Here is a 16,549-nt window from a genome sequence, read left to right as displayed (position 1 = left end):
GCAGGCTAAGCAACGAAAGCACTAGCCTGTAGAGATGTGTGAATGCATAAGTGGGTTGCTTAAGTTGGTCATTTTGTCTTTTTTTCACCCAACTTTTAACCTAAATCCAATGACATTGTGATATTTTTTGTTGATTTCACGTTGAATTCACGTTAGATGAAAACTCAATCAAATGTAAATCAAAACTAGACTTTGAACTGAAATTGTCTCCAGTGGGTAGCAAGGAATTTTTCAACTAAACTGTTCTTGGCGATAGTTTTTTCGTTCTCGATTTGGGAAAGTGTACCTTATAAACGTCAGTGTCCAGTTGCAAGTGGTTCTACAAAAACCAGAGGAAATTCAGAAAGATATTAAATCCATGTTTGTACCACGTGAGGAGGTTCCTCGCCATCTTAGCTGCTGCACATCTAGCATTTCCCAGCATCTTTGCAAGAACTAGTCGGTCCTATGCAACGCGGCAGCAGAAGTGTATTGAAGCGTGTCACACAGTGCGACCAAAACAAAGATCTACACACATGCTAGAGGCATTTCTCACACAATACAAAATGTGGATTTAATATCTTTCTGAATTTTTTCTGGTATCGAGAACAAAGAAAGTATCGCCAAGAACAGTTTAGTTGAAAAATGCCTTGCTACACTTTACAGTAGCTAAGGTGTAACGGCTGTATGGAAGCATTCACATATCACCGTTACAATGTGTAGCTAGTAGTCGTAGTGAGGGAGTGTTACAGTTATTAGTTCCCTCCTCTAGTAGTCTACATTTTGTTCTCTATGTTAAATAAGAGCAAAATTACCGGGAGTGCTGACTCTTCACATAATACAAAAGAGCTCTGCTGACTTTCTGAGAGGGATTTAAAGAGAAGGAGAGGTCGGGCTGACCTGGCAAGCTAGGCTGATGGAAAATCTCAGCTAGAGACAGAGCATCTATCCCTGACACAGTCGTAGTTAGGTTTAGTTACCACTATAGCTGCATTTCTCTCTCTACTGCCTGTACCTGACATACTACTGACAGTGTCATCCACAGTGTCATTCTGCATAAGTGATGGCCAGGCAAGTACTGTTGCTGAGAGAGGAGGGGGGATGTGTGTTGGCAGTGTTTCCGTCTGTCCATCACCGCTGGGCTTAGCTCTGGGAGGAGGAGAGCCGTCGCTCCAGATGCTGCTGACAACGCAGGCAGAGTGCCCAGTCCCAGTCCCAGCCCCAGCCTACTGTCACACGCTCCACAGCCCAGTATTGTACAGTACAGTACAGAACAGTAAAGAGCCTGCTCAGCATCTTCGAAGACAGAACCGTCCCATAAGCCCCCCAAAACATGACATGGACCCATCACACAACGATCTAAAGAATAATCAAATTCAATCTATGAAGTTTATTTTATAAAGCCAATTTCATCAGCAGTTGTCACAAAGTGCTTTACAGATACCCGGTCTTAAGAATAATAATTTATTATGATGACGGTTGCTGTCATCATTCATCATCACATCGTAGCTTACAGTTAGCTACAGCACGTTCATTAATCATGACAATGACACATACACCTTGGTTGGACTGTGAGGTAGCGAGGACTCCCTGTGTCTCTGTGCCAGGCTGGGGAAAAGCCAGGATGTTACGATCATGGAATAGCCTTCATTTCTCAGAACAAGAATAGACTGACGAGTTTCAGAAGAAAGTTATTTTTTTCTGGTCATTTTGAGTCTGTAATCGAACCCAACAATTGCTGATGCTCCAGATACTCAGCTAGTCTCAAGAAGGCCAGTATTCCATAAAAAATCAGCCGTTTCCAGCTACAATAGCCATTTACAACATTAACAATGTCTACACTGATCAATTTGATGTTATTTTAATGGACAAAAAAATTGCTTTTCTTTCGAAAACAAGGACATTTCTAAGTGACCCCAAACTTTTGAACAGTAGTGTAGGTAACTGCCAAAATAAAGCAAACACCAACATAAAGTGTCTTAATAGGGCGTTGGGCCACCAAGAGCCAGAAAAGCTTCAATGCACCTTGGCATAGATTGTACAAGTGCCTGGAACTCTATTGGAGGGATGCGACACCATTCTTCCACAAGATATTCCATCATTTGATGTTTCGTTGAAGGTGGTGGAAACATCACCATGCGCAATGCCAAGCATCGGCTGGAGTAAAACTCGCCGCCATTGAACTCTGGAGCAGTAGAAATGCGTTCTCTGGAGTGATGAATCACGCTTCACCATCTGGCAGTCCGACAGAAGAATTTGGGTTTGACGGATGCCAGGAGAACGCTACCTGGTGGAAGAGGAATAATGGTCTGGGACTGTTTTTCATGGTTCGGGCTAGACCCCTTAGTTCCAGTGAAGGGAAATCTTAATGCTACAGCATTCAATGACATTCAAGACAATTCTGTGCTTCCAACTTTGTGGCAACAGTTTGGGGAGGGCCCTTTCCTGTTTCAACATGACAATACCCCCCGTGGGGGATCAACTCCATATTAATGCCCGTGATTTTGGAATGAGATGTTCGACAAGCAGGTGTCCACATTCTTTTGGTCATGTAGTGTACTTTGTATTCCTCATTTACTCAAGTGTTTCCATTATTTTGTCAGTTATCTGTATATAAGAGCCAATCAGAGAAGGTAGGGTGAATTGTCTACACCAAAACTCAGAAGCAGAGATCCATACACTGCGACACTGCTCCTCTCACACTGCAGAAAGATCTCCCTGATGTTACTTCATTGTAGATCAGGTGGATTTCCATGAGCTCTGATGAGTACACATGCCTCTCAACCCAGGGAAACAGTCTGATATCCATCCATAGCCATCCATTTGCCTTCTCACCAGCTGAGGAACCACCCAGAGAGAGATCCCAAAAACCATGTACCTATACTACCATGGTACTGTGTGGCTCAGTTGGTAGAGCATTGCACTTGCAATGCCAATGTTTGCGTGTTCGATTCTCCCTGGGGCCACCCATAAATAAAAATTGTATGCACACGTGACTGTAAGTCGCTTTTAGATAAAAGCATCTGCTAAATGGCATATATTATTATTTTTGTATATAACTAATCAATCACTCAACTATCATCCGTCCTAAAGCATCCTCCTACACACCCACCTCAGGCTATCTCCTTTCCTCTAGTCTAATCAGCTCTGTATCCCTCTCATTCTGATCATGTTTAGTACATCTCAGAGCCTGGGTGGTGAAGCTGGGGCTGGGCCTGGAGTTATTCTTAATGGCCCCGTCCCTCCCTGGCTGCTTGTCTGTCCAGATGCTGGGAATGTTCTCCCTCTATCCCTCCATCCCTCTATCTACCCCTCCGCTCCACTGAGCCGCGGTCATGTTCCATCTCTCCCTGGGTGTGATAGATGGAGGGAACAGGAGGATATGTCTGTCTGTCTGTTCTCTGAACCTATCTACCATCTCTGATATTCAACTCCCTCATTCAATATTCAACATTAATCTCTCCTTCTCTCTTTCTTTCTCTCCCTCCCTCCATCTCTCTCTATCTCTCTGTATCTCTTTTTTTTCTGTATTTCTCTTCATCCTTCTCCCTCTCTTCCTGTTTCTCTCTCACTTGCATTTTCTTGATAAGTATTACAATTTTTCTCTCTCTCTCCACTCCCCTGTCATGCAAGCAGCACCCTCCTCTATTCCACACGATTGAAAACTGGACACGACTCACCGATCAGCCTACACCAATCATTAACACAAACATAGACAAACATACAAACATATACAGTGGGGAGAACAAGTATTTGATACACTGTCGATTTTGTAGGTTTTCCCACTTACAAAGCATGTAGAGGTCTGTAAATGTTATCATAGGTACACTTCAACTGTGAGAGATGGAATCTAAAACAAAAATCCAGAAAATCACATTGTATGATTTTTAAGTAATTACTTTGCATTTTATTGCATGACATAAGTATTTGATCACCTACCAACCAGTAAGAATTACGGCTCTCACAGACCTGTTAGTTTTTCTTTAAGAAGCCCTCCTGTTCTCCACTCATTACCTGTATTAACTACACCTGTTTGAACTCGTTACCTGTATAAAAGACACCTGTCCACACACTCAATCAAACAGACTCCAACCTCTCCACAATGGCCAAGACCAGAGAGCTGTGTAAGGACATCAGGGATAAAATTGTAGACCTGCACAAGGCTGGGATGGCAAGCAGCTTGGTGAGAAGGCAACAACTGTTAGCGCAATTATTAGAAAATGGAAGAAGTTCAAGATGACGGTCAATCACCCTTGATCTGGGGCTCCATGCAAGATCTCACCTCGTGGGGCATCAATGATCATGAGGAAGGTGAGGGATCAGCCCAGAACTACACGGCAGGACCTGGTCAATGACCTGAAGAGAGCTCGGACCACAGTCTCACAGAAAACCATTAGTAACACACTACGCCGTCATGGATTAAAATCCTGCAGCGCACGCAAGGTTCCCCTGCTCAAGCCAGCGCATGTCCAGGCCCGTATGAAGTTTGCCAATGACCATCTGGATGATCCAGAGGAGGAATGGGAGAAGGTCATGTGGTCTGATGAGACAAAAATAGAGCTTTTCGGTCTAAACTTCACTCGCCGTGTTTGGAGGAAGAAGAAGGATGAGTACAACCCCAAGAACACCATCCCAACTGTGAAGCATGGAGGTGGAAACATCATTCTTTGGGGATGCTTTTCTGCAAAGGGGACAGGACGACTGCACCGTATTGAGGGGAGGATGGATGGGGCCATGTATCGCGAGATCTTGGCCAACAACCTCCTTCCCTCAGTAAGAGCATTGAAGATGGGTCGTGGCTGGGTCTTCCAGCATGACAACAACCCAAAACACACAGCCAGGGCAACTAAGGAGTGACTCCGTAAGAAGCATCTCAAGGTCCTGGAGTGGCCTAGCCAGTCTCCAGACCTGAACCCAATAGAAAATCTTTGGAGGGAGCTGAAAGTCCGTATTGCCCAGCGATAGCCCCGAAACCTGAAGGATCTGGAGAAGGTCTGTATGGAGGAGTGGGCCAAAATCCCTGCTGCAGTGTGTGCAAACATGGTCAAGACCTACAGGAAACGTATGATCTCTGTAATTGCAAACAAAGGTTTCTGTACCAAATATTAAGTTCTGCTTTTCTGATGTATCAAATACTTATGTCATGCAATAAAATGCAAATTAATTACTTAAAAATCATACAATGTGATTTTCTGGATTTTTGTTTTAGATTCCATCTCTCACGGTTGAAGTGTACCTATGATAAAAATTACAGACCTCTACATGCTTTGTAAGTAGGAAAACCTGCAAAATTGGCAGTGTATCAAATACTTGTTCTCCCCACTGTACAAAACACAGACACAGACCACCACCTATCTACCGGCTCTCCGTAGCCAATGTGAGTAAGACCTTTAAACAGGTTAACATTCACAAGGCCGCAGAGCCAGACAGTTTACCAGGACGCGTACTCAGAGCATACACTGACCAGGTGGCAAGTGTCTTCACTGACATTTTCAACCTCTCCCTGACCCAGTCTGTAATACCTACATGTTTCAAGCAGACCACCATAGACCCTGTGCCCAAGAACGCCAAGGTAACCTGCCTAAATGACTATCGCCCCCTAGCACTCACATCTGTAGCCATGAAATGCTTTGAAAGGCTGGTCATGGCTCACATCAACAACATAATCACAGACACCCTGGACCCACTCCAATTCGCATACCGCCCCAACAGATCCACAGATGTCATAATCTCTATGTGAGAATGCTGTTCATTGACTACAGCTCAGTGTTCAACACCATAGTGCCCTTCAAGCTCATCACTAAGATAAGGACCCTGGGACTGAACACCTCCCTCTGCAACTTGATCCTGGACTTCCTGATGGTCCGCCACCAGGTGGTGAGGGTAGGCAACAACACCGATGCCACGCTGACCCTCAACATGGGGGACCCTCAGGGGTGTGTGCTTAGTCCCCTCCTGTACTTCCTGTTCACCCACGACTGCGTGGCCGTGCACGACTCCAACACCATCATCATTAAGTTTGCTGACGACAAGACGGTGGTAGGCCTGATCAACGACGAAAATGAGACAGCCTATAGAGAAGAGGTCAGAAACCTGGCAGTGTGGTGCCAGGACAACCACCTCTTCCTCAATGTCAGCAAGACAAAGGAGCTGATCGTGGACTACAGGCAATGGAGGGCCGAACACGCCACCATTCACATCGACGGGGCTGTAGTGGAATGGGTCGAGAGCTTCAAGTTCCTCGGTGTCCACATCACTAAGGATCTATTATGGTCCACACACACCAAGGAGGGGAGGTCAAAAAGGGGGAGGTCACAATTATGTTTGTACACTTGTTCACATGGATATGCTTCTTAATAAAACCTATTTGAAACAAGCCATTACACTTCTTTATTATCATGACACTTCTTGTCTCCCGAGTGGCGCAGTGGTCTAAGGCACTGCATCGCAGTGCTAGCTGTGCCACTAGAGATCCTGGTTCGAATCCAGGCTCTGTCGTAGCCGGCCGCGACCGGGAGACCCATGGGGCGGCGCACAATTGTCCCAGCGTCGTCCAGGGTAGGGGAGGGAATGGCCGGCAGGGGATGTAGCTCAGTTGGTAGAGCATGGCGTTTGCAACGCCAGGGTTGTGGGTTCGATAAAATAATGTATGTGCTAACTGTAAGTCGCTCTGGATAAGAGCGTCTGCTAAAATGACTAAAATGTAAATGTAAATGGCATTTCATAATTTTTTCAGGTTATTACTTAGAAATATTAATCAACAAATTAAGAAATGCCAAGTTGAAGAGGATATGTTACATTTTTGTATCGACACAACATTAACAGAGTCAAATTAAAGATATACCTACCTTGTCCTCATCTGTTGGCTTTTCTGCATATTATTATTTTTTATATACATATCATATTTCGATGCACAAAACCATTCAAACAAAGTCTGATGGGTTTTCTCCCATATTCCCAAAATATTTGCATGAAGTCACAAACACTGCTGCTGCGGTCATTCGACCGTTCTTCAAAGAGAGGACACTGATCTAGTGAAATATACATGGCGGAGAATCAATCAATCTAGTCGTCTTGACTTCTTTCTTATCTCATTCTCGTTGGCACCAAAAGTTTAAAAAGTGTCTATAGAGGACAGAATGCGGTCGGACCATCATATAATTGGCATATACATTACTCTTACTGAATTTCCACATGGGTGAGGATATTGGAAATGTAATCAAAGCTTATTGGATGATAATTTATTTTTAACTAGGACAAAGGAATTTATAACTGACTTTTTCCGACATAACATAGGTACAGCAAATCCCCTTATTGTATGGGACACCTTTAAATGTGCCTTTAGAGGCCATGCAATTCAGTACTCATCTCGAAAACAAAACCAATTTAGGTCAAAAGAGTTTATATTAACAAAGGAAATAGAAAGTCTAACAGAACAGATAGATGGCAATAAAAACTGTAACATAGAGGCTCAGAATAAATTAGAGGAAAAACAAAAAAATTTGAGAAATGTATTCAAGAAAGATAAAGTGTAATATATTATAAAAAATAAAGCAAACTGGATGAAATATGGGGAAAAATGCACCAAATTCTTTTTTAATATTCAACATAGGAATGCTACAAAAATAATTTAATGAAACTGGTTACAATTGATGGAGTAACCCATGATTCACCAAATTATATTTTGAAGGAGGAAACAACGTACTTTAAGCATATGTTTTCATTTCAGTCACCTCTATCTCCTCTAACTGAAGCTAATTGTAGAGATTTTTTTTCTTCTATTGATAATGTAAAATTAACAGCCAAACAGAAAGACTCATGTGATGGTGAAATTACAGAGGAGGAACTTGTGGATGCAATTAAAGACTTTAAGTCTGGGAAAACTCTTCTACCGGTTGGATGGCATACCGGTAGAAGTGGCAGTGGTGCCACTAGAGATCCTGGTTCGAATCCAGGCTCTGTCATAGGCGACCGGGAGACCCATGGGGTGGCGCACAATTGGTCCAGGGTAGGGGAGGGAATGGACGGCAGGGATGTAGCTCAGTTGGTAGAGCATGGCATTTGCGACGCCAGGGTTGTGGGTTCGATTCCCACGGGGGGCCAGTATAAAAAATAAAAAAATGTATTCACTCACTAACTCTAAGTCGCTCTGGATAAGATCGTCTGCTACATGACGTAAATGTAATTAGAGATAATGTAAGACAAGTATTGGAATCAATAGAACATTATGGAAAATCTGAGAAACCATGCATGCTATTCATAGCAGACTTCGAAAAGGCATTTGATAAAGTACGACTGAGGTTTATATATAAATGCCTGGAGCATTTCAATTTTGGTGAGTCTCTTATAAAATGGGTTAAAATCATGTATAGTAACCCTAGGTGTAAAATAGTAAATAATGGCTATTTCTCAGAAAGTTTTAAACTGTCAAGAGGAGTGTAACAAGGTTGTCCACTATCGGCATATCTATTTATTGTGGCCATCGAGATGTTATCTATTAAAATCAGATCCAACAATAATATCAGGGGATTAGAAATCCAGGGCTTAAAAAACAAAGGTGTAATTGTACGCTGATGATTCATTTTTTCTTTTAAATCCACAACTAGAATCACTCCATAACCTCATAGAGGATCTAGATAAATTTTCTAACCTCTCTGGATTACAAACAAATTATGACAAATGTACTATATTACGTATTGGATCAATAAAAATACAATTTTTACATTGCCATGTAGTTTACCAATAAAATGGTCTGATGGTGATGTGGATATACTTGGAATATATATCCCAAAGGAAATAAATGATCTCACTTCAATAAATTATAATAGAAAGTTAGCAAAAAAAGATAAGATCTTGCTACCATGGAAAGGTAAATACCTGTCAATTTGTGGAAAAATCACCCTGATTAACTCTTTAGTATTATCCCAGTTTACCTATTTGCTTATGGTCTTGCCTACGCCTAGCGAACAGTTTTTTAAATTATATGAGAAAAAAATATTCCATTTTATTTGAAATGGCAAGCCTGACAAAATTAAACGGGCCTATTTATATAATGAATATGAATTCGGAGGACAGAAATTATTAAATATTAAAGCATTAGACCTATCACTAAAAGCTTCAGTCATACAAAAGTTATACTTAAATCCGAACTGGTTCTCTAGCAAATTAGTAAGATTGTCTCACCCAATGTTCAAGAATGGCCTTTTTCCCTTTATTCAGATTACAACCACTCACTTTCAGTTATTTGAAAAGGAAATCATCTCCCAGATATCACTATTTCTAAAACAAGCCATAGAAAGTTGGTTGCAATTTCAATTTAATCCTCCAGAAACGACAGAACAAATAATGCAACAAATATTGTGGTTAAACTCAAATATACTAATTGACAAAAAACCTTTTTTTTGGACAAAATGTTTAAAAAAGGTATAATCTTTGTAAATTATATCATCGGTAGGACTGGTGGAGTTATGTCGCACATGCAGCTAACAAAAACATATGGAAATGTCTGCTCTACCCAAAATTACAAACAAATAATTGCGGCCTTACTGCAAAAATGGAAGAGGAAAGTGGAAGGAGGAGAAAGTAAGGAACTTGTCTGTCGTCCTTGCATTAAAGAACATAATTGGTTAAGGAAAACTGTGATAAATAAAAAAGTATATCAGTTTAATTTAAGGACCAAAGGATTGACAGCCGTCCATTATAGATTGCAAAATAGTTGGGATGAGATTTTTGACGTACCGATCCCATGGCATAGTGTTTATGAACTGATACGCAAAACGACACCGGATTCCAAACTTATATTCTTTCAATTTAAATTATTATATAAAATTCTTGCTACCAATAGAATGTTATTTATATGGGGGATACAATCTTCCCAGCTCTGCAGATTTTGCTGCGAAGAGACAGAATCATTAGATCATTTGTTTTGGTACTATCCATTTGTAGCTTGTTTTTGGACACAGGTCCAGGAATGGCTAAAGGATTGCAATATTTACCTGGAGCTAACCCTGCAGATAGCACTACTGGGTGATCTGAAAAGTCATAGTCAATCGATCAATAACATAATAATACTATTAGCAAAAATGTTAATTTTCAATTCACAATCTGTAGAAACAATGAGAATAGAAAGGTTCAGAACTTTTGTAAGACATCACAGTACAGTTGAAATATATATGGCAAATAGAAATCCTATATGGATGGTGTTAAAAGATAGATAGGAGGTGTTGAATGGAATTGAAGGATGGGACCAATAACAACTAACAAAAACAATAACAAGATAACTAATAATGTAGGCACGCTGTGTCCATAATAAGTGTATGGGTTGTAGGTTGGGAGCTTTTGTGAAGGAGCACAGTTAGAAAGATATGGCATATAGAAGCAAAGCGGATGGACATCATGAAAATGATCGGAGAGGTTGAGAGTAGAAGAAGTTCAGGAGAAAGAACAAACAAAATGTAATTACTGTAAAATTGTGTCCATATAATGTAGATAGTGGGTATGGGCTGGAAGTAGAAGCCTAGGCGTTGTTGTTCACTAGTTTACTCCAAGTGGGGAAAGGGTGGCAGGGTTGGAAAGTAATAAAGGGGAATATATATATATATATTTAAAGGATATGTATGTGTATGTATGTATGTATGTATGTATGTATGTATGTATGTATGTATGTATGTATGTATGTATGTATGTATGTATGTATGTGTGTGTGTGTGTGTGTATATGTATAAGTATATGTATGTGTGTGTGTGTGTGTGTGTGTGTGTGTGTGTGTATATGTATATGTATGTGTGTATATATAAAACATGGGGGATTGGAAGTGATGCAGACAATTACATTGATGGAAGTTACAATCTATCTGCAATATTAAGCTGATCTACCCACAAAAAAAACAAAAAAATAAAAAAAGAGAGGACACTGTAATGAGATAAATAATGTACCCTAAGCTACTGAAAATAGGCCTTTTACAATATTAAATCATGACAGGAGCGTTTGATTCTTATTAAAGAGATGGAGTCCAGACAGGCTACTTTATGAAACTTTTTGAATGGACATATAGGCCTATAGAGAGAATCCGCGAACCACACACACAATGCCACATAAAAGCACCCGTCAATCAAAGCCATCATCGTATGTCAGACACAAGAGCAAATATTTCTCCTTTCCTTTAAACTTATTAAAAAATCTAGGCTTACCCTACGCTTTCTGAAAGTAAGCTATAAGATAATGAATTGACAAGGAAAGTACGAAGGGGACAGCTATGCTATAGTATGAAGAGAAAATTGACAATCATTAAAATAAAAACAAACACACACAACATGTCCATAGCCTATTCATCAGCAACGCTGATTATCGAGGGGGAGAGTGTTGGAAAGATGTTTGAAATACTGTGAGGACTGAGGAACTATTATAATTTGAATGGATAAAAAAAAAAGTGTTGACAGTGTTGACTTACTGTGTGAGCTGAAGAAAAAATGACTGAGAAGTCCAGTTGGGCACTTTTCTACATTTGACATTTGCGAGAAGCAGGCCAGGCACTTCTATGCGTCATCAGGCCCGTCAACATTAACAGGACAGAAAAAACAGACACATGCTCATTGCTCACATGGAGCGCGTAAATTACGGTATGAAATAAACAAAAACTTGTTTGTCACAAGTGTAGCAGGTTGTGAAATCTCCAAATAACGTTTCCACTCCGAGAATGAGAATGATAAATTACTGTAATTAATACATGCATTAACAGAAATTAATGTAACCAAATGACATGAATTAACGATAAATTGCTTGTTTACAAACGGTAGGTTACCACATGGGCATTCATAAAGGTGCATTGCGGGCTGACACTGTCCAGCCGAGGCTACTATTCCACTTTGCGGGGATAGGAGGGTGGCAATTTTTTGGTCTCGCCAAAGGCGGAATATAGGCCAGGTCTGGGCATGATCTGCATTGATTACTCTATAAATTAAGAAAAGATTCCATATCAAATTATACCTTGCCAGGATGGAGAGGATTTGGCACATTGTCCATTTGACACAACATTATCGCATTATAGGCCTCAGAGCAAGAATAACCTTGTCGACTGCTGTTGAATAATGAATGTTGTTAACTAAGTTAGCAAAACAATTGCTTATAGTCATTGGTAAACACTCCCGCTATTTAGTAAAGTTTATCTACAGTACCAGTCAAAAGTTTCGACACACCTACTCATTCAAGGGTTTTTCTTAATTTGTACTATTTTCTACATTGTAGAATAATAGTGAAAACATCAAAACTATGAAATAACACATATGGAATCATGTAGTAACCAAACAAGTGTTAAACAAATCAAAATATATTTTATATTTGAGATTCTTCAAATAGCCACCCTTTGCCTTGATGACAGCTTTGCACACTCTTGGCATTCTCTCAACCAGATTCACCTGGAATGCTTTTCCAACAGTCTTGACGGAGTTCCCACATATGCTTGGCACTTGTTGGCTGATTCTCCTTCCCTCTGCCGTCCGACTCATCCCAAACCATCTCAATTGGGTTGAGGTCGGGAGATTGTGGAGGCCAGGTCATCTGATGCAGCACTCCATCACTCTCCTTCTTGGTAAAATAGCACTTACACAGCCTGGAGGTGTGTTGGGTCATTGTCCTGTTTAAAAACACGGTGGTTGGATCCAAAAATCTCAAATTTGGACTCCAGACCAAAGGACAAATTTCCACCAGTCTAATTGCTCGTGTTTCTTGACACAAGCAGGTCTCTTTTTACATTTTTAGTCATTTAGCAGACACTCTTATCCAGAGCAACTTACAGTTAGTGAGTGCATACATTATTTATTTTTCATACTGGCCCCCCGTGGGAATCTAACCCACAACCCTGGCGTTGCAAAAACCATGCTCTACCAACTGAGCTACATCCCTGCCGGCCATTTCCTCTCCTACCCTGGGCTAATTGTGCGCCGCCCCATGGGTCTCCCGGTCGCGGCCGGCTACGCCAGAGCCTGGACTCAAACCAGGATCTCTAGTGGCACAGCTAGCACTGCGATGCAGTGCCTTAGACCACTGCGCCACTCGGGAGTCTCTTCTTCTTATTGGTGTCCTGTAGTGGTGGTTTCTTTGCAGCAATGCAACCATGCAGGCCTGAATCATACAGTCCCCTCTGAACAGTTGATGTTGAGATGTGTCTGTGACTTGAACTCTGTGAAGCATTTATTTGGGCTGCAATCTGAGGTGCAGTTAACTCTTTATGAACTCTGGGTCTTCCATTCCTGTGGCGGTCCTCATGAGAGCCAGTTTCATCATAGCACTTGATGGTTTTTGCGACTGCACTTAAAGAAACTTTCAAAGTTCTTGAAATGTTCCGTATTGACTGAACTTCATGTCTTCAAGTAATGATGGACTGTCGTTTCTCTTTGCTTATTTGAGCTGTTCTTGCCATAATATGGACTTGGTCTTTTACCAAATAGGGCTATCTTCTGTATACCACCCCTACCTTGTCACAACACAACTGATTGTCTCAAACGCATTAAGAAGGAACGAAATTCCACAAATTAACTTTTAACAAGGCACACCTGTTAATTGAAATGCATTCTAGTTGACGACCTCATGAAGCTGGTTGAGAAAATGCCAAGAGCGTGCAAAGCTGTCACCAAGGCAAAGGGTGGCTATTTGAAGAATCTCAAATCTCAAATATATTTTTAATTTGTTTATGACTAAATGACTAAAATGTAATGTTTAACACTGTTTTGGTTACTAAATGATTCCATATGTGTTATTTCATAGTTTTGATGTCTTCACTATTATTCTACAATGCAAAAATAAAGAAAAACGCTAGAATGAGTGGGTGTGTCCAATCTTTTCACTGGTAATGTACATGAAAATTAAGTAAATAAAACAAATAAAAAATCCTGAAATGAATGTAGGCCTATTTAAACCGTTTTTACGGTTATTTTATTTTCATGACGGTCTTCATCCATAACCGCCAGTTACACAGTTATTCAATTACCATCACAGCCCTAGTAAGGTGCCAAAGAAAATACTTTGATAAACTCTGCAGCTCATAAGTGGTGGGGAGTTAAGACAACCATAAATAGCCTACTATCAGACATCCAGCAAAATATAGGAAAAACAAACATTAACAAAGGGCAAACAATTGAAAGTAATGGGAGACAGAGAGCGCATTCTGGAGAGAGATGGGCCTATAGTGCGTTTTCACCACACACCCCTTCCCTTCTTATTGTGTTGACATTTTAAATTAGGGATGTCATTTACAAAAATAGTAAGCTATAGTGTAGACTACAACGCAATTGTTTTAGTTTTGGCCTACAACAGAAAATCCATGTGAAACAATGTTCACTGACTGCCAGACAAGTCAAGTATATTATTATTATACAAGTATCTTATTATTATATTAATTCAAAACTGTTTAAAGCTGCTTTTTAATCTTTCAGATCTATTTGTGTTCTATACAGACCCGACCCAATTTGGAACTGATTCTCCCTCATCTCTGACATCCAGTATCTTGGGTCGGATCTGGTCCACCTCGGATCCGAATCCGTTGACTGCGTCCTGTCGGTGTCGGATAGGAATTTCACGGATCCAATTCGGTTCAGATCTCAATTTCGGGATCAGAGAAGACAACTAATGTAAATATCTACCTCAATTACCTCGTACCCCTGCACATCGACTCGGTATTGGTACACCGTGTATATAGCCAAGTTACTCATTGTGTATTTATTATTGCTTTTATTATTACGTGTTATTAGTGTGCTGACTTGTTCTTTTGAATGTCAGTATACTGGCACTAACTCTTTTAACTAATCACATACACTGCTTCTACTGTTTATTATCTATCCTGTTGCCTAGTCACTTTATCCCTACCTATATGTATATATCTACCTCAATTACCTCGTACCCCTGCACATCGACTCCGTACTGATACCCCGTGTATATAGCCAAGTTGTCGTTGCTCCTTGTGTTATTATTTTTATATTATTTCTCTATTTTCTTTCTATCTGCATTGTTGGAAAGGGCCCGTAGGTAAGCATTTCACTGTTAGTCTACACCTGTTGTTTACAAAGCATGTGACGAATACAATTTGATTTGACCATTTGAGAGTGGTTTTACAGTGCAAACCAACATAGTCTTTTGAAAGCGTGATTAAAACAGAGTAGATACTAATGCTTATGAAAATATGCAAACCCACACTAAACTGTACTCTGCTACTCTCCGTACTTACAGACATTTTACTGATCCAGGACATTTTAATCCCCTCAACACCTCTGAAATCCACTGTGTTAAAATCCTCTGTTCAAAAGAGAGTCCCTGCCAGCAGTCCATTGCACAGTGCACACTGACTAGAACAGCACACAAGAACAGTAAAACATCAGCTTCAACAGTGTGAATAATCTCCAACAGAATACAGCAGCACATAAAATCAGTCCATCTATTAGCATTATGATTAGATACATGCATGTGTGTGTGTGTGTGTGTGTGTGTGTGTACCTACAGTCAGGCTTCGTCCCACGGAGGAGAGAGATAGTGCTAACATCCAGACTCAAAGTCAGCTCCACACTACTGCTGCAGCTGCTGGCTTACTGTCCTATATGAGACACACACTTGCACACACACACACACAGTGCATAGCAACGGGAAATCAGCTGTGTGGTAGGTTCTCTCAAATACTCCTCATATCCACTCCCACCCTCCCACCTCTGTAGACGCAAGACTCTCTCTCTCCCTCTCACACACACACGCACGCACGCACGCACGCACGCACGCACGCACGCACACACACACACACACACACACACACACACACATACACACACACACACACACACACACACACACAGACACACACACACGCACAGACACACACACACACACACACACACACACACACACACACACACACACACACACACACACACACACACACACACATACACACACAAAACGAAACAGGATATGAAAGCATCACAACTGCCCACACAAACAAACACACACACTGAGCTAAGGTAAAAAGAGACGCTGACAGTGTAATCCTGTGGGATTGTGTGATGTAAGGAGAGCAAGCAAGGCGTGGCACTCAGGACTAGAGGTCTTCACTTGTCCAAAAGGTTGGATCCGTTCCGAAATGGAAGGGCCTCGGTTAGGGAGGTGACCAAGAACACAATGGTTACTCTGACAGAGATCCAGAGTTCCTCTGTGGAGATGGAAGAACCTTCCAGAAGGACAACCATCTCTGCAGCACTCCACCAATCAGGCCTTTATGGTAGAGTGGCCAGACGGAAGCCACTCCTCAGTAAAAGGCACATGACAGCCCACTTGGAGTTTGCCAAAAGGCACCTAAAGGACTCTCAGACCATGAGAAACAAGATTCTCTGGTCTGATGAAACCAAGATTGAACTCTTTGACCTGAATGCCAACTGTCACATCTGGAGGAAACCTGGCACCATCCCTACGGTGAAGTATGGTGGTGGCAGCATCATGTTGTGGGGATGTTTTTCACTGGCAGGGACTGGGAGACTAGTCAGGATCGAGGGAAAGATGAACAAAGCAAAGTACAGAGAGATCCTTGATGAAAACC

The 16,549-nt window shown here is 41.2% G+C and overlaps 1 protein-coding gene across 8 annotated transcripts in view; it reads right to left on the bottom strand.

The window, feature by feature from the left end:
* The window catches only part of mctp1a (multiple C2 domains, transmembrane 1a), a 241,744-nt gene that overhangs the window by 153,526 nt on the left and 71,669 nt on the right, over positions 1–16,549 (bottom strand). Inside the window, exon 1 of one of the 8 annotated variants that reach the window (XM_041904552.1) lies at positions 15,467–15,526. The exons of the other annotated variants lie outside the window; for them this stretch is intronic. Coding sequence (XP_041760486.1) covers positions 15,467–15,508 — 42 coding nt within the window. The 5' untranslated portion in view covers positions 15,509–15,526. Of the gene's footprint in view, positions 1–15,466; positions 15,527–16,549 lie in introns of those variants that run through there. 8 annotated transcript variants of the gene reach the window in all.

This window comes from Coregonus clupeaformis, chromosome 18 (assembly GCF_020615455.1).
Source record: "Coregonus clupeaformis isolate EN_2021a chromosome 18, ASM2061545v1, whole genome shotgun sequence".
NCBI lineage: Eukaryota > Metazoa > Chordata > Actinopteri > Salmoniformes > Salmonidae > Coregonus > Coregonus clupeaformis.
This window is presented reverse-complemented; position numbering and strand designations above follow the sequence as displayed.